Source organism: Carassius auratus, unplaced genomic scaffold, assembly GCF_003368295.1.
Source record: "Carassius auratus strain Wakin unplaced genomic scaffold, ASM336829v1 scaf_tig00215913, whole genome shotgun sequence".
NCBI lineage: Eukaryota > Metazoa > Chordata > Actinopteri > Cypriniformes > Cyprinidae > Carassius > Carassius auratus.
The window spans coordinates 37,022-62,803 of record NW_020528307.1 but is presented as its reverse complement, the minus strand read 5'-3'; the positions used below and the strand labels follow the sequence as shown (position 1 = coordinate 62,803).

The 25,782-nt window shown below is 41.3% G+C and overlaps 2 protein-coding genes across 8 annotated transcripts; both read right to left on the bottom strand.

The window, feature by feature from the left end:
* Window positions 1–803: 803 nt before the first annotated feature.
* On the bottom strand, window positions 804–15,201 carry LOC113096409 (FACT complex subunit SPT16-like). Its single transcript, XM_026261788.1, has 24 exons — window positions 14,871–15,201; window positions 13,901–13,993; window positions 13,653–13,823; window positions 13,433–13,585; window positions 13,196–13,342; window positions 12,150–12,301; window positions 11,907–12,079; window positions 9,888–9,978; window positions 9,708–9,781; window positions 9,350–9,462; window positions 9,206–9,271; window positions 8,612–8,710; window positions 8,411–8,526; window positions 8,182–8,335; window positions 7,982–8,109; window positions 6,570–6,832; window positions 6,281–6,399; window positions 5,965–6,203; window positions 4,593–4,668; window positions 4,348–4,517; window positions 4,140–4,269; window positions 1,723–1,849; window positions 1,571–1,645; window positions 804–1,493 (listed from the first exon to the last, which is right to left on the bottom strand). The coding sequence occupies exons 1-24, from the start codon at window positions 14,934–14,936 to the stop codon at window positions 1,387–1,389; spliced, it is 3,102 nt and encodes a 1,033-aa protein (XP_026117573.1). The 5' UTR covers window positions 14,937–15,201; the 3' UTR covers window positions 804–1,386.
* A 2,832-nt stretch (window positions 15,202–18,033) lies between these two features.
* Window positions 18,034–25,594, bottom strand: LOC113096405 (TOX high mobility group box family member 4-B-like). 7 transcript variants are annotated; one of them, XM_026261784.1, is made up of 9 exons: window positions 25,381–25,594; window positions 23,934–24,032; window positions 23,490–23,747; window positions 22,472–22,729; window positions 21,422–21,730; window positions 20,494–20,574; window positions 19,674–20,231; window positions 18,692–18,846; window positions 18,034–18,581 (listed from the first exon to the last, which is right to left on the bottom strand). In XM_026261784.1, the coding sequence occupies exons 1-9, from the start codon at window positions 25,453–25,455 to the stop codon at window positions 18,524–18,526; spliced, it is 1,851 nt and encodes a 616-aa protein (XP_026117569.1). In that variant the 5' UTR covers window positions 25,456–25,594; the 3' UTR covers window positions 18,034–18,523. The 7 variants fall into 7 exon arrangements, with proteins under 7 accessions (XP_026117569.1, XP_026117565.1, XP_026117566.1 ...); XM_026261780.1 differs by lacking the exon at window positions 25,381–25,594 and adding an exon at window positions 24,561–25,338 and having other exon boundaries at window positions 19,674–20,228; XM_026261781.1 differs by lacking the exon at window positions 25,381–25,594 and adding an exon at window positions 24,561–25,333 and having other exon boundaries at window positions 19,674–20,228; window positions 21,422–21,727.
* Window positions 25,595–25,782: the final 188 nt, after the last annotated feature.

Genomic DNA, 25,782 nt, shown 5'->3' with positions numbered 1-25,782 from the left:
CTCAAGAAGTTTCCATGTCAGGTTCAAACCAATGCACCAAAGTGAACAGACCTTCAAGGAACAGTTCAACCAGATAAACATTGTCATCTTTTACTCACCCTCATGCTGTTCCAAACATACATGAGCTTCTTTCAGCTGTTGAACACCAAAGAGGATATGTTAAAGAATATTGGTCTCTATTGTTTTTTTACATTTTATGGAAGTCAATGGCTACAGTAATTTTTTTATGTCTTTAAAAAAAAAATTCCTTTGTGAAAGTAAATGTACATGTATAAAACCCTGTCTTAGTCTACAAGTACAAATACGTTTATAATTTAAAATAAACATTTGGACCACCTAAAACAATGTCATTTTATGTGCTCCGAAATATATAAAAATGTAAATACAACCATTACAAAAAATATTACTTGGAAAAGTCTATTTAATTTCAGTTAATGTTTACTTTTTCATTTCAGATAGTTTCCATTTCTCATTTACAATTCAAATACTAAAAAGTACACTGACAAAAAAAATTACTTCGTAAAAATACTAAAAATAAAACAAACTCAAATAAAATGAAAACAGAAAAATCTAAAAGTAACATCCAATTCAAAATGCTAAACTAAAACCAATCGCTCAGGTTTGGAAGCCGTGGAGAATAGAAGAAATCAACAGGATTTGAACATGAATTATAGTGGACTAAAAATAAGTGTGTCTCCTCGTTACAGAAGAGCAGGTGTTAATCTCCACATCCAGTCAAACACAAAGACCATCGTCCACGTCACACGCTGCTGAAAACAGAGCTAAAATAAGAAGCAAACAAGTTTTACATTTCACTTTACTTTTATTTAAAAAACAAAAAAAGGAAAAAGAAAACAAAAGCATTTTTGACTGAACAATACAAGACTACCAATCCAGAATGAGCAAAAAATAACTAAATGGAACAAAGTGTGTTCATGTTTACAATGTGTGTGTGTGTGTGTGTGTCCATATCCCCTCGTATTAGAAAAACACAAAGTGAATCATTAAGTACTAACGTAAAACGCGTCGCAGTCAAATGTGTGTGTCTATTCATAAACGAACAGGAGCAGCGTGAGAGACAAGACGAGCCGGAAGAGTGGAGTAATGAGTGTCACGTAACGCTCATAAAACACACACACACACACACACACACACACCCCTGAGAGAGGCCATTCAACCCAACACAGGGAATCCAAAGCAAACGCAGACGAGTGAGGACTCCGTCCATCCGCTGAGATGAAAAACACTATTCTACACACTACACACTGTGTGTGTGTGTGTGTGTATGTGTGTGTGTGTGTGTGTGTATGTGTGGGGCTGTCAGAGAGGACTGTGGGAGACTGATTTGGCAGTGTGTGTGTGTGTGTGTGTGTGTGTGTGTGTTCTCTAATGTCTTCTCTTCTTCTTGCTGCTGGGGGGCGGAGCCGACGAACGGCCTTTCCTCTTCCTGTTTGAGGTCTCCTCCGTATCCTCATACTGACTCTCACGATCAGCTGACGAGGAAATAAAAGAGCAATCATTGCACTGCTGAAGTTATTGTTGTAATGCACAGTTAAAAGCCATGTCTCACCTTTCCTGGCCTCCTCCTCCAGTTCGTCCCAGTCTTTGCCGCTCTCCTCCTCGCTGCCCAGAGACGCGCTGTAATCTGTGATCAGAGATCAGACATCAACACCTGCACATCTTCTCAGAGAAACTAAAGTCTCAATCACAGACGCTGCTTACCCGAGTCCTCGGTCTCTGAGGAGTAATCTTCATCACTGTCCTCCTCTTCCTCCTCCTCCTCATCAGCCGAGGGGTTAAACGTCTCGTCCTCCATCTCTGACTCAGAGTCTTCCTCTCCGCCGCTTCCCTGAGACACACAAACACCAGCTTAACATCCCAATAATCCTGATCGGGTCAAGATATGAGGACTAGATTAAACCCATGCAATCTGCTTTCAGATGCTCGCTCTCCAGAAAGAAACGCAAAAAAACTAAAATGTAACTTGAAATAAAATAAGTTACTTTAATACATTTTTATGCATCTAAATATTAAATAATAATAAAATGTTTAAATGATAATCATAATTGTTATTTATTATTAAGGATTTTTATTGTTTTCAAACAGCTAAATACATTTCAAAATAAAGTTCTTAATTTTTTAATTTTTTCAATTTAAATTGAAACAAAGTCAACATTAACACTTATTTTTTCTTTTTAAGTTTAAGCTAGTTGCCAAAGTAACATTTAGCATTTTCATAAAAAAAAGACATTAAAATATTATAAAATAAAAAAAACTACTTTAAAATTAAAATCAAAAAATATAAATATAGTACCCCGATATAAACATACATATATTGCCTAGTCTCAACACTCATTTAAAGTTGATATACAAAGAAATAAATACTAAATTAAGCACATAAAATTTAAAATATATATATAAAAGGGGTGTAACGATTCACTCGTTTTCTCGATGCATCAATTACAAACCCTGTCGATTCATATGCATCGATCTTGAAACATGATTTTTGAATCGTGAATCGCTGATCTCGGACAGTAATCGATTCAAAATGCTAAGAATCGAATGAATCACGATTTCTATAGCGATTCAATGCTTTCAAAATGTATACACATTAAATTACTACACGCACAAATTAATGGAGACCTTGAAGAGTGTTCGTGAATCGTGCCTCCATCTGTCCTTCACGCGCTCCGTTCGTCTCTGAAGCAGCTGACGTGTGATCTATAGGACTCGTGGCCAGTAATACTAACGTGACGTAGTTTTACTTTTCTGTAGTTTGTCAATGGCTCTCTGCATCTTACCGACGGAGTTACCGGAGCCGTCCACAGCTGTATTTATTGCATGGACGGAGCAGAAATGTAAGTGTCTAAATCATACGCACAGATCCATTGAATGATTAATGTGTTTAAACACTGCGGATGAACCGAATATACCAAGGAAACTTTTAAAATTAACCACAGCATTAACAACGACCTTGAAATAAGAGCGCGATATTTATCTGATAATCAGATGCATGAAAGTAGCGTTTGTTTCATTAGCAAACAGACATCTGGAGCGTTTTCTCTCAGAATCATTCGCTGATGGAGAGGAAAAGTTCAGTAGAGATGAAGACGTTTTCACACTGAAAGAGAAGCGATCTCGCTCTCATAGACGTGCCAGGCTATATCTGCAGCTAAACTGAATAAAAGCAGAATGAACTGATGAAAAAAAAAAATAATAATAAAATTAAATTAAATTTATGAATGATGCAGTGCTAATTGACATATCAGTTATTACAGTACATAAACTATAAAGTATATTTCTACCTTATTCTGTGCAGAAAATTAAAATAATTGCTAATTAAATGTAGCCTAGTATATAATTAGAAAAAATATATCGATTACAAATGATTGATTATTGTCCAGCAGTGTATTCGATTTCTTACAGCGAATTAAAAGTAATAAAAAAAGAAGATAATTCCTTGTAAAAAAAAAAAAAAAATACATAAATAATAATAATAATTATGATAATATATAGGCTACATCATTGACTGTAGAAAAACAGGGCTACATACATAAAATTATTGTATTTGACAGTTCTGTCACTTCTGAAATGATGGCTACACCCCTGGTGTGACAAAATGTTTATGCTTATACCTTAAAGCTCTTTTTTTTTTTTTTATCTTGGCTTACATACATGTTTACGTATGTCATGCCATGTCACATCATTAACTCCTGAACTGTCACTCACATTTTTGAACATTGACTTTATAGTGCACGATTCCAAACATATATTTATAATTCATGAATGAAAATTTTGTGACATGATAATGATGTACCGTTTACATGGTAATGCAATGTCTGATTTTAAAATGGGTTTTAAACTACCATTTAACAATGGACAAAAGTTTTGTTTTTGTTTTTTTAACCTATGGTTCTCTAACCATAAATGCTACTGTAATTTGCCCCCTGACTAAGAATTCAAATATTTTAGGGGAAACATTTAAATAATCCTGTGAATGCACTTAAAGAATGCAGAATCGAATCGTTATAATCGAATCAAATTTAATTGTGAATCGAATTTAATCATTCTAAATTTGCAAAAATCGGTTAATTAATAGGAGTTAAAACTAGACTAGTATCCCAGGTCAGATCTGTTACCTCACTCTCGGGATCGAGGAAGGACCAGCCGCCCTGCTCGAAGAAGCCCTCGGGGTCGTCCACAATGGTCTTCATGATTTTGGTCCAGTTCAGAGACTGGACGCCCTCCGTGTATTTGATATCACAGGAGCTGCACAGAGACAACACGTTCACACACACTGCACACGACTCCGACGAGAGCGACACGGGCGACACGCGAGAGCCTTACTTCAGCCACTCTTTGATGGGGTCCAGAGAGTTGACGGGCACGGCGTTGATCATCGTCACCTTCTTGTTGTAGTCTTTATAAACGATGACCACGTCGAAGTTCTTCAGGTGGAACTGGACTCGCTCGAAATGAACCAGCTCCACCTCGTCGAGCGTCACCACGAACGGAGGCTGTGCGGGAGAAGCGGGGCGTAAAGACGGGGGTTTGTGGTGTGGTATCATTCATGAGGTCGTCGAGACACTCACCCACTCGGTGACGTTACTGAGAGCGCTGGACGTGGGCTGCAGCAGACAGGTGCTCCTGTAGGGGGCGCCCTGGAACCTGAACACACCAGTGACGTCACATGATCAAGAAACTACGGTTTACAGAGCGCTCAAACCAGACCAACTATTGGGTCTCATTCACTAGTAATGGCACAGACATGATGAATCAGTAAATTACGCAACCACACTTGTTAGCATTTAGCATAAAACTACATTGTATGAGTTTTGTTTTTTTGCAATTTTTTTCTAAATAACCCTTCAACTTTCTCCACAATAAAATTTGCTTTCACTTTCAAAACATTAACAGTTTCAAAAGTTCTGCATTTCTCCAAGTATTTTCGATAAACTTAGCATTTGTTCGCTAGACCAGATTTTCGGAGAAACTTCGCATTCACTTTGCGAAAGGTGTTCTCAAAAGTTTAGTGTTTTTCCAAGAACACTTTCACTTCGGCTTTCACTTGCGAAACATTCACAGTGTCAAAAGTTAAGCGTTTCTTTAAGAAAAGTTGTGATCGCTTGCAAAACTTCTACATTCCCGATAAACTAAGCATCTGTTTGCTAGACCGAACTCCCTCAGAAACTTCGCATTCACTTTGCGAAATTTGTTCTCAAAAGTTTCTCGTTTACCAAATAAAAGTTGCAATCGCTAAAATTTTTGATGTTTGTATTTAGAGTAAACATAAGTTGCAATAAACATTTTGCGTTTACTTGAAAAATATTGTTCACTTTAATAGCTTTGTTTCCCAGAAACTATGCGTTATATATAAAGTCATTGCTTTTAGATTTCCCCACAATCTTTGCGTATACTCAAAACTTCCCCTGAGAAATTTCCTCGCGAAACTTTCACATTTCCACAAGAACTCTCAAAACATTTTCCTGAGAAACTTTACAATCGCTTACCAACACTTATTTCCAAGAGAAACGTGTGCTGTCAATATACTTTGCGTTCAATTGCAACGCTTGTTTCTCCGAGAAACTTTTTGAAATTGTGTTTGCTCTCAAAACTTCTGCACTTCACCCAAAAAACACTGTTTACTCACAAAAAAGTTTTGAATTCCTATTATGAACTGTTCACAAAAAATGCATCTGCCTTCAGTACCCATGTATAAAATCTCATGTTTATAAGGCATCACACAATATTAGATGTTTGTGCATTTCAGTTGTTTCTACATTTTCTATAAATTTAAGCACAAACATTTTTGCCGAATCATGACTTGTAAAACAAAATTTGACAATTAAATTCCTGCATGAATAGTGAATAATTGAGAGCCACTGTTTTGACTGAAGTCTTATTTGGGAACGTTCACGTATGTTTGAAGCAGTTAATGAGATGCTGAGTAATGAATCCACTCACCCGAGATCTCTGAAGGGAACCTCGAACTCCAGCTCCTCTTTGGTGAGCGACTCCACCTTCTCGATGAAGTTCTTGAAGGCAGATTTGAGCTTGTGTCGCATCTCTCGCTCCATCTGTTCGGCGTAGAGGTCGTCTCGGTCGTGCATGTGCTGGTGTTTGCCCAGGTCTGTGGTGATCTCGCCCACCTCTGTGTAGAACTGCACGTCTGTGTGGCGCTTCTTACCGAACATGATGGCGTTCTGGGACAGACAGAGACAGGTAAAGTCAGTCGGTGTTCTGCGGGGAACAGGAGACACGTCTACAGCTCGTCGCACACCTTCAGATGGAAGTGCAGCACGATGATCATCTCTCCGTCGCACGGCTGGAAAATAGCGTGTTTGATGTTGTTGTACAGGATGTCGACTTTATCGCCGCGCACTGATGTGAAACGGAAACCTGGAGAGAGAGAGACAGAGAGTCAGTCGTTTGATTAACATTCACACACTCACAGCACAAGTCAGAAGATCATGTGATGCTGAAGACTGGAGGAATGATACTGAAAATACAGCTGTGCATCACAGATTCACACAGAAAACAGATGATTTAATGAAAACAGCTTCTCTCACCGTTGGTGTGCGCCTCCAGCGAGCCCTGCATCCTCTTCTGAGCGATGTTGGGCCGGATGTAAAGGTCTTTGAGTTTGGGGTTGCTGCGGTTGAGGTTGATGACGAGCGAGTCCTGCTTCACGATGCCCTCCTTCTCCTTCTCCTCCGCCTCGCGGGTCTTGTAGCGCTTCTGCACCTCCTTGATGATGCGGAAGGCGTTCTGCAGGTTTGTGGAGGGAACGGAGTGATCTCCGGGAGACTTCAGGTTGGACGCGCGGTACGTGCTGAAAACAACAGTGTTAGCATGTCACAAAGGCTTTAGTATTGCTCAAAAGAAGCACAGCTCTGAAAGAGACACAGCAGTCCTTTAGTGTGAAACAAGCTGATAATGTGTCTCAAACATCTGATGCTAATTCATTTGGACGGGAAAACATTCACTTCAATGCCTTTGCTTAGTTAATGTTTGTGTTTATAATTTAGCATCACGCCAGCTAGCAGTTGTATTTATGTTGAAAAGTAGAAAATAACTGAAATAGAAAATAATTTAAGCTCATCTCTAAATATAAAACTAAATCTGGTCTCACTTCATAAAATATATATATATATATATATATATATATATAAAATAAGTGATGCACCACAATGAACTCAGAATGCACTAAAACAAAAAATACTAAACAATAGTTGTTTTATAATAATTTCCTTAAATCAAAATGATTTCATAATCAACACTCAAAAACCGAGTTGTGAAAATCATTTAAATTGCACATTTGGCAGATTTTAAAAGCTTTTATTTCACTTTTTGGTAACAGAACTGTTTCTAAATAACTGCAAATAAATGCTATTATTTTGTTATTTAAATAATTATTATGAAACTCTGAAAAAATGTGTTGCAAAAATCATTTAAACTGTTTTCATGTAAACTTATAATAACAGTATGTTTCTACAATTTGTTGTTAAAATATAAAGACTTGTAGAATTATTAAAAATTATGAACACATATCAGTAGTTTAAAAATGAGAAATCACCTTTTTAATGTTTAATATATCATTCTATATATTTTTACATTAGATCCGTTTTTAAACAGAACAAAAATATTTTTTAGATTTTTTTATACATTAAAACAGTAATATTTTATATACATTTTTATTCAAACTAAATTTCACTTGGCACGCTGCTAAAAAATGTTTTTTTATATAAACCAAACAAATCTATTTTAGTATCTATTTTAACTGAACATGTTTTAGTTTATGTAAATTATAAGATTTAAAGTACATCTCCACATTTAAGTCCAGTTATTTTTTTATGCAATATCCCAAAATGTACATTAGAAACACACTTTAGGGACATCAGTCTTACTCTGGCGTGTGCTCACTGCAGTTTATTTACGACACACTGATCAAAGACTGAAGAGCATGCATCTCAAGTCTTACATCTCTTTGACAAACGTGGCCTCGGGGTTGGGGAAGATGTTTCCGTCGTGGCGTCCCAGCGAGCTGCCCGGCACGAAGAAGTTTATCCTCAGGTAGGTGTAGTCTCCTTCCACAGACATACTGATGTTCTGCAAACACAGGTCAGGGTCTCAGAGCGAGGAGTGGAGCGCGCTCACTGTGAGGGACGTGTGGTGCTTTACCTTGATGGTGGCGATGTGGAACGGCGTGGCGATGCCGAACACAGGCATGACCACCGTCTCGTACTTCTTATCGATGAAGATCTTCATGTCTCGGATGTCCTTCTCGCGGGGCATCTGCGAGACGTTCTTATACGACACGTTTGACTTCCGTGCTCTGAGGAGGAAGCAGAAGAGTGTTAGATCAAACTAGCGCCTCAGCTTGAGCCGAGTGAGGAGCGAACACACGTACTTCTGTGTCTGTGTTCCTCCCTTCTGCTCTGTCAGGCGCCGCTTGGCCTCCTCGTTCACCTGATTGGCCAGCTCCTTCTGATGGGCCCGCCTCTTCTCCTCGGCCGTCATCTCGTTCTGACCAATGGGATGAGAGCGCATGAGAACGCACCAATGAAACGGGTGAACTATGGGCATTAGTGAAGAGGAAGGATGCAGTTACCCTGGTTCTGTCGGCCAGCAGGGCGGCGCTGCGCGCTCCTTTCCCCAGCAGCTCCTCCGCGTTATCATCCTCTTCCTCCTCGTCCTCTTCATCGTCGTTCTACAAAACACACACAAACATGGTTTTTTTCCACTTTTTTCATCTAAAGTTGTGAAAAATCGGAATTAATGTAAAATAATAGCAAATAAATTACCCTTTACATTGCATTTGGTCAAGAGAACAGTTGACTTTTATTAGCAATAAAAATAACTCTGCAACTTTTTTTCTGCATAATACTACAATAACGTCACTGAAAGAATGCAAAGCTTTTTTTATATTATGAATTCTTATTTTCATTTTATTAAAAACAATATGTATTTGTTATTTTTTGTTCTTTTTGTATCTGCTTTGGAGCAAGTGATTTTTTTTTAATGCACATTTAAGTATTACAAACATCTTGGTCTTCATCCAGCATTTTTTAATGCAATATCCCAAAGTGTGCATTCTACTAATATTTGTAGTGGAACCCTAACGGATGATGTGTTTCATACAGATGTGTTTGGAGAGTGATTTTGGAGCAGGTTCATGAACAGGCAGGAGACGGACTCAGGTTACCTTCAGGAAAATGCCAACGTTTTTGATCTTCTTCTTGACGGGTGTGAGGACGGTGGCTGGATCCTCCTGCGATCACGAACACACAGCATTACTGAAAAGTGTTTGACAGATGGACTCACAGCGGGCCGCTCAGCCGTCACACACCTCATTGATCTGTATGCTGTCTCCGAGGAAGAGCGCGTACTTCTTCTGCTCCTCTTTCTTCCCCTCTTTGTTGATCATGTCAGCGAATCCCAGACTGATGCTGAACACCATCCCTGCACACACACACACACACTCCAGTGAGATCACTACCAGAGCGAAGCCTGGGACTGAATCACACACACGCTGCATGTCTCAGACTGAAGGGAGTTAAACTGATATACTTTTCAAACAGTCTCATGAATCTTCATTTTAAGGTAAATTAACAATTTAAATACAGGAGCAAATAATAGAGTTAATCTTTGAATGCAGTAATGCTAAATCCTGTAGATCGGCCCCTGGTTTATATTCACACACTCACCTCTCTTGAGTTTGAACTGGTTTTTGGCGTTCAGTACGAGCGATCCTTCTCTGAACTCAATGCCCATAGCGAACCTGCAGCACACACACACACACACACACACACACACACTTGTCACACACAGCTCATTTTACACACTTCACATCGATTATCTGAGTGTGAAGCGTTCCAGACACAAACCCGAGGTTTTTTGTCAGTTTGCTGACCAGATCTGGTTTCTCTTTCTTGACGAACTCCAGTACGCTGTTATAGACATCACACAGCTTCACTCCTGTACACACAGACACAGAGAGATAATTAAACACTGATCCTCAACATGCACACACTCTCTCACAGTCACACAGACTGTCACACTCACACTCACAGTCACACATACACTCGGTCTCTCGGTTTCGTCTGCTCACTGTGCTTCATTCCTTCGCACCCACTCTCACACAGACACGGACACACTCACTCTCACACAGACATACACACGCTCACTCCCACACTCACAGACACATGCTCACACGCTCACTCCCACGCTCACACACACACGCTCACACAGACACACGATCACTCCCACACTCACTCACACAGACACACGCTCACTCCTACACTCACACAGACACACGCTCACTCCCACACTCACAGACACATGCTCACACGCTCACACACACACGCTCACACAGACACACGCTCACTCCCACACTCACAGACACATGCTCACACGCTCACACACACACGCTCACACAGACACACGCTCACTCCAAGTACACTGTTATAGATGTCACAAAGCTTCACTCCTGTACACACAGACACACGCTCACTCCCACGCTCACAGACACACGCTCACTCCCACAGACACACAGACACATGCTCACTCCCACAGACACACAGACACACACTCACTCAGACACACGCTCACTCAAAGTACACTGTTATAGATGTCACACAGCTTTACTCCTGTACACACAGACACACGCTCACTCCCACATGCTCACACAGACATACAAACGCTCACTCCTACACTCACACAGACACACGCTCACTCCCACACTCCCAGTACACCATTATAGATGTCACACAACTTCACTCCTGTACACACAGACACACGCTCACTCCCACACTCACACTCGCTCACTCCCACAGACACACGCTCACTCCCACACTCACAGAGACACACGCTCACTCCCACAGACACACGATCACTCCCACACTCACTCACACAGACACACGCTCACTCCCACAGACACACAGACACACGCTCACACAGACACACGCTCACTCCCACAGACACACAGACACACGCTCACACAGACATATGCTCACTCAGACACACGCTCACTCAAAGTACACTGTTATAGATGTCACGCAGCTTCACTCCTGTACACACAGACACACGCTCACTCCCACACTCACACGCTCACTCCCACGCTCACAGACACACGCTCACTCCCACAGACACACAGACACACGCTCACACAGACACACGCTCACACAGACATACGCTCACTCAGACATATGCTCACTCAGACATATGCTCACTCAGACATATGCTCACTCAGACACACGCTCACTCCAAGTACACTGTTATAGATGTCACACAGCTTCACTCCTGTACACACAGACACACGCTCACTCCCACACTCACCCTCGCTCACTCCCACACTCACAGACACACGCTCACTCCCACGCTCACAGACACACGCTCACTCCCACAGACACAGACACACGCTCACACAGACACACGCTCACTCCCACAGACACACAGACACACGCTCACACAGACACACGCTCACACAGACATACGCTCACTCAGACATATGCTCACTCAGACATATGCTCACTCAGACACACGCTCACTCCAAGTACACTGTTATAGATGTCACACAGCTTCACTCCTGTACACACAGACACACGCTCACTCCCACACTCACCCTCGCTCACTCCCACACTCACAGACACACGCTCACTCCCACGCTCACAGACACACGCTCACTCCCACAGACACAGACACACGCTCACTCCCAGACACACAGACACACGCTCACTCCCACAGACAGACGCTCAGACACGCTCACTCACACACACACACACTCACTCACTCTCACACAGACACACACTCACTCTTACTCTCACTCACACTCTCTCTCTCTCACACACACACACACACTCTCTCTCTCTCTCTCTCTCTCTCACACACTGTCTCTGTGGACTCACCGTGCTTCATCTCCTTCAGCAGCTCCTCCTCCACCTGCAGCAGGAAGTTGTAGTTGTCCTGCATGTCCTGTGGGGGGTCCACCATGAGCGTGCGCACCAGGTTGGAGCAGTAGGACTTGTAGCGGATGCCCATGGCGCAGGTAATGGCTCCGAAGTGCATGTGGTTCTTATCGCTGGAGAGAGAGGGGACAGGTTTAGTGTCTGAGCTTCTGCTACAGAGGATGTGTGAGTTTCTGCACTCACCTGACCACACTGAACTTCAGGCTGTAGCTGCCGCCGCTCTGAATGATGGGAGGGTAGCACATCTCCACCGTCGATGGGTCCACACCGCCCAGAAACTTCCTGTCCTCGATGGCCTTCTCCACCGACTCGGCCAGACGACTGTGCTTCACTTTCTGATGAGCAGAAACACAGAGGTTAGCTCAGACTGCTCCGGATCTCCACTGCAGCACTGAAGAAAACCGGCATGAAATAACACTCAAAACACTTAAGACGTCTTTCAATCAATAGATACATTGTAACTGGTTTATGAAGCAATATATTCGTTTATGAATGACATCTTGCAATGCTCTGACACCACGAGCCTGGACGGGAAAACACTTGTTACTTGAAATAAACCTTTAAAAATGTTCAAGAACTTACAAAAATAACCAGTCAAAAATCAATAAAAATCATATGAATATAATACAAACTAAAAAAAATATATAATATTACAATATTAAAAACTACAATAGCATCTCAATGAAACTAAAATATTTCCATGTGTTGAATTATCACTTCTGAAGTTTGATCACAAGAAATCCTAAAATAATTAAGACTTGCTTTTATATATATGTTAGATAATTTTGTAAAGAAACTGCTGCTTTTATTTATCAGTGATGCATTAAAATGATCAGAAGTGACAGTAAAGACATGTTAAAGTAGATTTCTGTTTCAAATAAATTCTGTTCTTTTAGACTCTCTATCCATCTGTGAATAATGAAAAATAAAACGTATCAGTTTCCACAGAAATATTGTGCAGCACAACTGTGTTCAACATTGATAATAATCAGAAATGTTTCTTGAGCAGTAAATCATCATATTATTCTGATTTCTGAAGATCATGTGACACTGAAGACTGGAGGAATGATGCTGAAAATACAGCGGAGCATCACAGAAATACATTACACTTTAACACAGATTCACACAGAAAACAGCTGTATTTTTTCCTGTATTTGAGATCAGCTAGAAGCGGAAACTTCTCTGGCTCTGAGTCTAAAGCCTCGTCACGTCTCTGTGTGTGAACGAACCTCGTCTGCGTCCACGATCTCCATCACTCGCTCCTTGAAGAACTTGGTGAAGACGTCGCTGGTGATGGCGGCCGCCTTCTTCATGAGCGCCAGCTCTCCGTCCTCCTTCACCGCCATCGTGTAGGCCACCACCGTGCTGACGTCCACCTGACACACACACACACACACACACACACACACACACTCAGCCCGTGTCACCCTTCAGTACGCTCTGTGTGTGACCGTCAGAGAACAGACCTTCTCCAGACCCTCGGCCGTCATCATGTCGCTCCAGCTCTTCATGTACTCTCCGGGGAACTTGTCCTTCATGAACACGCCCACCGTCTTCCCCTCTTTACTTCCTCGGATGGCCTCGATCATCTTCTCGAAGTTCACCTTGTTGCTCTCGCTCTGTCACACAGGCAGACGTTAACCCCGGCGCTGTGTGAAAGCGCCAGAAGTGTGGAGCGTGCGGTACCTTTTCTCGGACGAGCAGTGTGATCGGAGGAACCCCGTTGGCGTTCTCGTTTCCTTTGGTGACGGCCACCTGCTTCAGGAACTCCACCTTCTTCTTACTGGCCAGAAAAATGATCTTGGTCTCGCAGAAGACCATGATGGTGTCGGTGAGCTCGTAGCCGAACAGCCACGTCTGTGGACGGATCATAAACACACATGTAAGCAGCGCTCTGATGGTGTTAATAACTCATAAACAGTGTTGGGGTGCACCTGAAGGGCTGTAGATTTGGCGTAGACGATCTCCTCATCGACTCCGACAGAAACCACGATGGCGTCCACCTTCCCAAACTCATCTTCACCTTTCTGTGGCGGGAAAACACAGGGTCATGATGAAGAATTATACCTCGTCACGTCACACACTTCTCTGAAGAGATCGTTAGATTGAGATATCTGTATAATATCAAATAATAATAAAAGACAATATAAATAACAAATAATATGGAATATTACATGTATACATATGGAATACATTTTTAGGTGTTATATATTATAATTGTGCAATTTTATATTATGATAATAATAAAAATAATCGCTTATAACGAACGTGTAAGTCAGTAATATTCAATTATTGTATAAAAAAGTAGTATAATTATATAATATAGACAAATATTGTATAATAATAAAATACAGAGAATCCAAAAATTATTGAAAAAACATTATAAATATATTATAGTGGTATAATTTAAATTAGAAAAAACATAATATTTAAAAAATAAATATCTACATAACTTATTTTTTTTTTCTTCTCAATGGGAGATAGCTTACAGCTAAAGCTACATCAGACTGGACTTCTGCGCCCGAGTAAAGCGTTTATCTGATAAATATTTATCAAAATCTGGAGGAAACGCGGCTTTATTTGGACGTCAGCGTTACCGACGCGCTTTACAACAGAGCGGAAATGTCGTGAAGCACGGTCCACGCTAACAGGCTAACACATTAGCCGGTGCGCTAACAGCATCAAAACGATACGAAAACGCGCGCAGACCTCCGCGATTCCGTTACAGAGAGAAACACATCACCGGACCGAGAGACGAAGACCCCAACGGGCGGTCTATATCACACTCACACGGACCCGAGGCCCGAGAGTGTGTGTTAGAGAGAGGATTCAGCATCACACGGCTGTCGTTGTGTGTGAATGTGATCCGTGAGATGATTAACGGTGTTCATGAGCCTCCCGTACCTTCCAGTTCCCGTAGAGTCGCTTGATGCGGCGGTAAAAGGCGTCTTTATCCAGATTCACCGCCATAATATCACATCAACAAACACACACACACTCATACACACACACGCTGAAGTACAGCAGCGCAGAGCGGACACACTCTCACTCTCACTCTCACTGTTTCTGGACCACACACTAACAACACGCGAAAAGACCGGAATAAATGCGATCTCAACTATGTCTATTTAAAAAGACGGTACTTCTTCTTTAAAATGTGTCGGTTGAGTTTAAACGGGTCTCAGTTGCGCTGATGATGTGCATAAAAGACGTTAAAACACGCGTGCGCGCGACTGATCGTTAGCTCCTCCCTCTTTTTGCATCTATTTAACATCTATTTATTTATTTTATTGAACATATATAACGCTTAATCATACAATTACTGCTCAAACCAATATTTAACATTTATTTATTGAAATATATTTAGAAACAGTAACGGGATTGTTGTTTAATGATTTATTTTTACTCATTTAAATGAATTGTATTAATTTATTTGTCAGATTAATTAATTTATAAAAATTTGCCTGCCATTTTGTGTCAGTTTAGAATATACGTATTTATTATTATTTTGAACGAAAGACGTGCTTGAAACTGGATATGTTTGTAAAAAGATGCGGTGACGTTAATCTGATCATTATAAATTCGTTATTGGAGGGAAAGGCGTTTTGTTTTCCTGTGTTTCCCGCCCTGAGGCTCAAGTCTTCCAGCGCGGGGCCCAGTCAAATCCCGCCCTGACGGTCACGTGCAGCGCTCCGCTCGCGCGCAAAGCCCGCCCCTGGCTTCTTTCCCGCCATCTGGTGCCGTTCGAAATCGCGCTATTAGAGCACATGGGTTTGTTGGCAGGGATTGATTGATAAGGTGGTTCTTAAAAAATAATTAATAATCATTATGTTATCTTTTAGACTCCAGGGACCATAATGTAAGTTTTAATTCACAGAGAATGCATGTAGGAAAATGTTTTATCCATAATTAATGTTGTGATTCCAAAATTCTAAAAAAATCATTATAAACACATTAAACCATTTTAATTCAGATTATTTTAATATATCAATAATAGCAATTATACTAATCATATACTTATTAAAAGAGATCATCAATAATAATTGATTTAAAATCAATAATAAAACATTGTATTCATCTCAAAAGCCGGACAGCTAGTAATTACACCTGGTGAAAACTCGGCTGCAAAGATGCTCCTCTTTTAGCCTATTGTTTACATTTTATCCAATAAAAGTTACAAAATATAATACTGAATAAAAATTATAATTACATAAATATTCTGCTGAAGGAGTTCATAATTCAAAAAAGGACACACACAAAAAGAAAATAATTTCCCAAAATTTGAGGATTAAAATTTCTTATTAAATTAATTAAATTTAATTATTTTTAAAGGTTTCATAAGCAAAAACAAGCATCACAGTTACTCATACAATTACAATAATACCATTCATTTCTTGCAGTTTTATATTTTACCATTTTGTTGCAAAAAGAAAAAGTAATTTATTTAATGTTATCTTATAAGTATCTTATATTATAAGTTATCTTATGTTATTAATCAGTTGTTTGAATTTACTTAAGGAAAGGTTATTTTTTTATGTGTGTGATTAATTATGGATTTGTATTAGCGCGTGCACTAAAAGAGAGAATGTTCGCGATGCGCATGCGCATCCCTGACAAACGGCCGTTGAGGAATCATTCCAGCCTCGCTCTCATCCTGCTCTCAGCATTTCCTCTACTTCAGGTAGTCAGGCATTTAAAAATTGATGTAAATTAAAGACAGTGCACTCATTTCCAGTTGCATAAAATATAGTGAATATGCAAATTACAGTGCAATAATTCCGGACATCGCACAGTGCTCATTCAATAAATGCACAGCTCAACAGATGAGTTTTGAGTCTATATTTAAAAGTCGCTAATGTTTTAGCACATCTGATCTCTTCTGGAAGCTGATTCCAAAAAGTGGACTTGTTTAACTGAAGAAAGTTCTGGCACATCCAACTTGTCTTTTCATCGTCTGAACTCCTGTTGATCTTCTCCAAACTGATTTCTGTCTGTTTGTTTTCTTACTGACTATTATTGGAGCAATATCATCAATAACATTCTTAACTTTTGAGTTGAAGGAATCAAGGAGAATATCAACAGAGTCTGCAGAAATGCTTGGTGTTAAAAATATAGCCTCCATAAATAGTTCACTTGTGTTCTCGTTAATGTATCACCTTCTGACAGAGACAGATCTAGATTCAGTGGTAGCAGGCATCCAAATATCAAAGAAAATACAGAAGTGATCAGATAGTGCTATGTCCTTAATAACAATGGATGAAATGTTTAGACCCCTACTGATGATTAAGTCTAGATTGTGTCCACCTTTGTGTGTGGGTCCATGCACATGCTGAGTCAAGTCAAAGGTGTTTAGAACCGTTATCATTTCTTGTGTAGTTTTCTGTGACCTCTTCAACAAAGCCTATATAGCGTCTCTTTAGTCATTGTAGGGGACAGAGAGGTCATAATTGAAGAATCATCCTGATAAGATATGAAGGAAGTGTAATGACCAAAGAAACAGATTGGTTTGATTTTTTTCCCCATTTGATTGTTTATTCAACTCACAAACTCCTCAAGACAGTAAGAAAACTGAGATGATGATACAGTCCATAAAGTCAGAGAAATGAAGAAGAATCAAAAATGAAGAAAAAAAAGATCATATTTCATGAGCAGTTAAATGTATAATGTACATTTGCCCAATATAAAATCTATTCGCTTTAATCCACCGCGTCACAGTTAGTTCTGAGAAGGTGAAAGATATTAAAACACTCCTTTACAAAAATGTACCCTAGTAACCAGTTTCCCGATTACGGCGTTAGCAACATAAAGCTCACGGGTTCGATTCCCAGGGAACGCTTGAATCAGTTAAATGTACAGCTCGAGTGCACTGCAGGACACACACTGGATAAAAGCCTCTGCCAAATGCATTCCTGTCAGAATCTGTGATTGCTTACTATCAGAAAATCACAACCAATTTCCCACTTCCTCTTAAATATGGCGCTTTGCTGAACATCTATTCTGAGTTTATAGTGGTTCGTTTCCAGTTCTGTTGTAGCAGAAACGATGGGATTTTGGGCGTGAACTGAAGGCCCTTGTTCAAAATTAAATCAAGCAAGCGCCAAAACATTCACACAAGTGACGTCGTGGTTTAAAACAGTCTGTCCATTATTAGCTTAAGAATCCGTTTAGTGCTCAATCTCACACACACACACACACACACTCGTGCTCAAGGACACAAACTCAGTGTGTGTTTACATAGTTTCTGGACTGTGTTTTCACACGAGAACACACACACACCTGGTAAAAATGGCCTCCATCCTGCACCAAATACCACAGTCATATACAGTCACATGACGGGAATCTGTTTAAATACTCACTTTTTCATCCTGAATACACTTTTTTGATTATTATTATTAAAGATTTCCGCTGCTTTCCTCTGAATGAGTCTGTACATGAGAAGATGCAGTTAACGGTTTGACGTCGAGTGTTCGATGGGTTTTCTGCTGTTCTTATTCAGCCAGATCTCCATGCTACACACACACACACACACACACACGTCTGTCCGTCTCTGTGTGTGTCTATGTGACGGTGGCTGAGTTCTGTCCTCTGATGGCACACCAGGCCATGAACACATCCCTGCAGACATCAGACAGAAACACCAGTCACACAAGCGCTGAGGACGTCAGTGTATCTGTAATGCTTTGAGTTACCAGACCCAGTGTGTGTGTGTGTGTGTGAGTGTGTACCTGCAGTGAGTGGCCACACACTCGTTGCTGCAGTACTCTCGGTCCCAGTCCTTGCTCTCGATCGGTGGGTTGTTGCAGCCGGCGCGGACACACACACTCGGAGCGTCTGCAGGACGAGCGTCTGGAGCCGGAGACACGTTCAGCTCCACCTCCATCTGACACACACACACACACACACACACACACACACACTGAAACACTGTGCAAAACCCCTCACAGTCTCAGGAGTTTAATGCCATTCATACAAATCTCTATTTTTGTACAATAAAACCAAATCCATTTTAGTAAAGGTTTCACTTTGATTATTCAGATTTTTAAATAGTTTATTTTTAAACTTTTATTTTTAAAATTGTATTAATTGCTTCAAATTTAAAAATGTTTATAATTTAATTTGTTTTATTTAGAATTTTACAATTACAAACTTTACAATTATTTAATTCTACACTGATTTAATCATTTTTAGTAAGTCTTTTTTGATCAGTTTCATTTACAAAAGTAATTAAATTACTTTAAGAAAGTGTCTATTTAGTTTTAAATTTTTAAATGTTTAAGTTTATTCTTATTAAAGTTTTAGAAAGTGTTTTAAAATTATTTTTTAAAATTACACATTTTATTTTTTTTTACATGTGATTTATTATGATTATTAAAGTGTTTATTTTGTTCATTGTTCTTTTTACATTATATATTAAAGATTCATTTTTACATTTGTGATTTATTTTTTATAAAGTGAATACTTTGATATTATCGCATTTTAATATTTTATATTTTAATGATTACATTTTATTTAGGAAGTGTTTATTTTGATATTTTACCATAAAAAAATATATTTAATTAACGTAAAAGGCTATTTTTAAATCATTGACTTTATATTTTTTAAGATTCAATTATATCTAGATAGTTTTCTATTTAAATTACCCATTTTTATCATGTAATTTATTATTAGTTTGCATCAGCTCACAGTTTCTTCTTCGTTCAGACTCACCCCTTCTTCAGCCACCTCCTCGGTTGCCGATGGCGACAGGTCTGTTACTATGGCAGCGGGCGGCGGCACCTCCCCCACAGGTGAGGCCGCGGTCGTCATGACGATCGGCGAGGGCGCCGGGACGATCTTGATCTGCAGGGGCGGCGGCGCCATGGTAACCACCTGCCCCACGGCGGCGGCTCCGCGCGGTTTGGCCTGCAGAGGGGGCGGAGCCTGGGAGTGCACCATCTGCTGCAGGCGCGGGGGAGGGGGCGTGGCCTGCATCTGCTGCAGCGGCGGGGGTTGCCGCGGAGACTGCAGCAGCTGCTTGGGAATGATGATCTTGTTGACGGGGGGCGGGGCCTGTGGTTTGTGCGCACCTGTGCGTGAGCGCGTGGTCACCTGCGGCAGGTCCAGGATGATGTTGGAGGTGCAGATGTTGGTGATGGTGTTGTTGTCGGGCGCGTGCAGCGGGATGCGGGAGGAGCGCGGCGGGGTGACGGTCGGAGCGGGCTCAGGAGGCGGAGCCACAGCGGCGGCAGGAGACACAGGAGCATCTAACACCTCTATAGTCGCCTGCTGCAGAAAAACAAGACATTAACTAGTTTCTGTTAGTCATATCTTCTGAATGAAGACAAGGTAAAGATTAATTTACATCTATAGAGTGAATAAGACACAGCATCAAACTGTGAGCTGGCATTCTCAGCGCTGTCAAAATAAAAGTCTTGGCCAAACTAGAAAAGGCAGAAATATCGGCCGATATTCGGCACTGTAAACAGCCTTTTAATCCGCACATATTAAACCATATATTATGGAGCGCTACTGTCTGTGTGACGGTCACCTGTGACAGCTGATTGGCTTTGTAAGCTGCCAGGGCCTTCAGATACTCCTTCTTGGCAGCTTCGGTCTTCCTCTTGTAGACCTGAGGGGGACAAACACAAACAGTGTTTTCAGTCTCAAATTAATGTTACAAGATAAATCCAACAATGTTAAAAAGCATTTTATTTGGTTTGTTTTTATTTTACAATTCTTTATTGTAACTTTACATTTTTTTTTTTTCTAGAAAGTGTTTATTTTGATAGCTCTCAATTTTTATATTTTATATTTATTTTACGTTTAAAAGAATAAGAGAAAGAAAATGTACTGTTCAGTTAATTTAACGAAAGGTTTTTAAGTCTGTATTATTATTTTTATTGCCATACGAGCATTTTTTTATAGAAAGATCAATTACTTTTAAAAGAAATAAATAGTAATAGTAATAGTAATAGTAATGAAAAACAACAAATGTCATAAAAAATATTTTATTTTAACATTTGATTTGATTTTTTACCATTTCATAATAATTTTCACTGTTAGGGAAGTAAAAAAAAATGTCTTTCAGATTTTATTTTAAACCCCGGTCATTTTAAATTGAAGTTTCCAACAAATTAGAATTTATTACTCAGATTATTTAAGAATGGAATTAAATAAAAAGAATTCAAATATGCCTAAATGATGATAATGTTTTTGACAATTTTGACATTAATTAATAAAAAACAATTACATTATTATTATTATTATTATTTGTTTCACTCAATTACTACAAACATTTTTTTTCAAATAATTTTTATTATTTTACATCTAATTTGAATTAGATAGTGAACACTGTAATCTGACTCTAGTATATTTTAGCTTATAACATGTAACTTTGTAAAATAAAGAACCGCGTTTAATAGCATGAACTGTTGGTATTAATGAAAGTGAAGCTGTCTCCAGTAGAGTTTCTGCACCTGTTTCTGCTCCTCTCCCAGACTGTCCCACATGGAGGCCACGATCTTGGACACCTCTCCGAAGGTGGCGCTGGGGTTCTGTCCCTTGATGGCGGCCTGCGTGTCCCTGAAGAAGAGAGCGTAAGCCGACACGGGTTTCTGTGGCTCGTTCGGGTCTTTCTTCTTCTTGCCCTTTTTCCCGCCGACTCCCTTCCGTCCGGGAGCAGAGGAGGACGCCGGGACGGCCGGCTGCTCCGACAGAGACGGCGAGAGGGAGATGACGGCAGGCGACACGGACAGAGACACCGGGGAGTCCACCAGGACACTCTTCTGAGCCGAACAGAGACACCAGACGCGGGAGAGAAGGACAGAGATCAGTTCAGACCCACAGAGAGCAGCTTAACAACAAAATCAATCAGAATACATGTGTTAAATGATCCCATATTAGTTCTTATCTGATGTACAGTCTTCAAACTCAAGAGGAAGGAAAACACAACATGTATAATGAAAACAGAGTTGGACCAAGAATAGATCCCTGTGGAACACCCCAAGAGATAGTCGCAGGGTTCAGAAACAAAGTTCCTGATGATTACAGCACATGTCCTGTCATGAAAAGTAGAAAACCATTGAAGGGCAACACCGTTTATCTCTACACAGTGTCTAAGGCGTTCAATTAAAATGAAATGGTGTATCAAATGCTGTGCTTAAATCTAACAGCATTAAGCCAACCCCTTTCCAGGAGTCAGTACATATAATATCATTTCTAACTTTTAATAATGCTAATTCTATGGAAGCTCATTTCTGCCACTGAATAAAAAAATTTAAATTGCAAATTTTTAATCTCACTTTTGAATTTGTGAATTGCAAATTCTGACTTTATAACACAATTGCGAATTCAGTCAACCCAACCAAAAAAAGAAGAAAAATGTTTTGATGTTATGAAAAAAACAAGACATTGTACAAGAACAACGCAGAACATTGCACTTGTTCAAGACATTTCACAACAAACCAAATAATAATAATAATAATAATTGTAAAAAATAAATAAACAGTGGCAATCCCTAAACGCACCCGTCTGAAGTCGTCCATGTCGTCGTCGTGCAGCGAGTCAGACAGCGAATCAGCGGACAGCGGCTGGTCAGGTGACTGTGGGCGGGGCAGGATGGTGCCGCCGCCCAGACTGAGGCCCAGCTGAGCGCTGAGCTCTGATTGGTCGATGGTGGTCAGCTGGGTGTGGCCCAGCAGGCCGTGGTTGATGTCACTCAGAGGGACGTCGATGGTCATTGGAGAAGAGCTGCTGAACTGAGAGCCAATAGGATGAGCGAGATCCTGCAGCGAGAAACACTTTCATTACACTGAGAAGATAATTAACTACCTTTAAAATCATTACTGTCCTGATTGAGGCTCAATCTTCCCCAAAATACATAGAATTTAAACCATACTATATGTAAAATGTACAGTTATAAATACAATAATAATAAAAATACACACATTTAGATAGATAAATAGAAAAATTTATATTTAAAATTGCATTTAGCCAATCACAACACACTGGATAGCTGGCCAATCAGAGCACACCTTTTTTTTTTTTACCTTAAACCACAAACATGGCATTACTCCAAATAATGCTATTTTATTTTGTGTGTGTGTGTGTCTGTGTGTGTGTCTCTGTCTCTGTGTGTGTGTGTGTCTCTCTGTGTGTGTGTGTGTGTGTGTGTCTCACCATCCCCAGTGCAGACTCCAGCATGGCTCCTCCGCTCTGTGTGTGTGTGTGTCTCTCTGTGTGTGTGTGTGTGTGTCTCACCATCCCCAGTGCAGACTCCAGCATGGCTCCTCCGCTCTGTGTGTGTGTGTGTGTGTGTCTCTGTGTGTGTGTGTGTGTGTGTGTGTCTCACCATCCCCAGTGCAGACTCCAGCATGGCTCCTCCGCTCTGTGTGTGTGTCTGTGTGTGTGTGTGTGTGTGTGTGTGTGTGTGTGTGTGTCTCACCATCCCCAGTGCAGACTCCAGCATGGCTCCTCCGCTCTGTGTGTGTGTGTGTGTGTCTGTGTGTCTCTCTGTGTGTGTGTGTGTGTGTGTGTGTGTCTCACCATCCCCAGTGCAGACTCCAGCATGGCTCCTCCGCTCTGTTGGCTCATCAGACTCAGCTGCTCCAGACTCTGTGACGGTGTGCTGACGAAGGTCGAGGCGAACGATGGATCGTTTCCTCCCACCACAGCGTTCCCAGGAACCCCAGACGGCCCGCCGTCGCCCAGCTCTCCGAAGTCAGACACCACGTCAGAGACGCCCAGCGCCGAGTCCGGGTCCAGATCCAGGTCCTCATCGCCCAGACTGGGAGTGTGAAACGTCTGCAGACACCAGCACATGATCTCATCAGACCTGGAGCACAGCTGTCAGCACAGACCTCAGTCTCACAGTAGATTCTGCTTCTAACTAATGCTGTTCTTCTGCACTTCACACATTTATAACGGTCTCCAGCGGACACTTCAGTCTAACGAGACCGTCACACAAGCTAAGTGTGGTGTGTTTCGCACCTCGGCGGGGAACGAGGACGACAGCCGCACCTCTGAGGAGGACAGGAAGTGATGCGCCTCGCCGCCGATGGCCAGGTATGTGTCACTTCCTCCTGGGAACTGTGGACGACACAAACCCACACCATGAGTTCAGCGTGCGCAAATGTCTCTCTAATGTGAAGTCAAATCTATATATACTTTAATAAAGCACACAGGTATGACTTCATTCAAAATAACCATGTGTGTACTTCAGTATCCTTTCAGGTGCTTGTAAACACTGTGCCAGCATTTACAGATCTACTGTAACCTGACTGAGAGAGAGGCGTATACACACACACACACACACACACACACAGCTGTTCAGACGTTTGTAATGTTTCTGAAATAAGTCTCTTCTGCTCATCAAAGCCACATTTATATACACATAAAGAAAATATTTTTACATTACAGAAAGAAATTACACTTTAATACAGATTCAGACAGAAAACAGCTGCTTTAGTTTGTAACAGCCTTGTTTTTTTTTCTGTATTTCTGATCAAATAAATGCATCCCTGATGAGCAGAGGAGACTTATTTAAAACATTTAAATCGTTGAACATCAGTGTGTGTGTGTGTGTGTGTCTGTGTATCTGTGGCGGGGGTCGGTCACCTTCTCGAATCCGTTAAACGCTTGTGGATCCAAGAGCTCCGGGTCACCGGGCGGCCCGGTTCCGTCCGACAGATCCGAGTAAAAGTTCAGGTCCATGCCGCCTCTGAGCGACCGAACACTGACACCGAACCCCGCGGAGCGTCGAACTAACGGACGCGTGAACCGCACATCTGTACAGCGAGTCCGCGTGACGTCACGAAGGCCGAGCGCGTGCGATCATGTCGAATCTGACACCAGCGACCGAAACAGATCAGAGTCTGATTCCGGCTGACACGACAATACCGTTCACTGAATAAACGAACCGGCTGCCGTTACGGAGCAAAATTAACGCGTGAGACCGACTCACGACGCTGTCAGGTTCTCTCGCTGATCTCAGGAACCGCAGTCGAGCAGTAATCACGGATTCAAGACCCGACCAAACCGACGAGGGGAGGGGGGGATGAGTCCGATCGACAATACCAACAACAACCGACTGACCCTCACTACTACACAACACACCTGTGTTACACGACTACAGTGAAGAGACCGACACGGTGACACCGCCACCGTGATCATCAGTGTGGTTTAATGAGATCACCCCCCCGACCCGCGGATAATGGTACGGCCCGAGGCCTGTGCATCAGACTTCATCAGTAATACCTCTGTTTACTTCTACAGCACACTGGACTGAGTGAAATGAGAGTGTATCGAACACACACACGCTTGTGTGTCTACAGCTGGAGTTATGTGTGCGCCGTGAGGAGCGGAAGCGGGACTCAGTCTAGTTTCGGGTGTTTGTTTCGGGCGTTCAGCACTTCTGCTGTCAGCTCGGTCTTCTTACCTCCATACTCGCCCTGAAAACACACGCTCTCTCTCCCTCTCTCTCTCTCTGTGTGTATGTGTGTGCGTGTCCCATCAAAGCGCTTCTCACGGGAAAAACGCGAACGGATCGCGCGTCATCATGGCTCCCGGTCTTCCGGGTTGAAGATGAGCGGATGTGACGCAGCGGCGCGGCCCCGCCCCTCGCACGATCACCACAGCAACACAGCTTCCGATAAATCGAGTTATTTTGAGAAGACTTCTTTATATGGACATTTATTGTAAGCTTATATTTGTATTATTTTTGACAAATGATTTGACGCTTGTTTCATTAAATGCTCTGTATATTCTTCTCTGTAAAAATGAAATATAGTCAAAGCAAAATGTGTTGATTCACCTTTAGCATTCCTCACATCATCAGTTT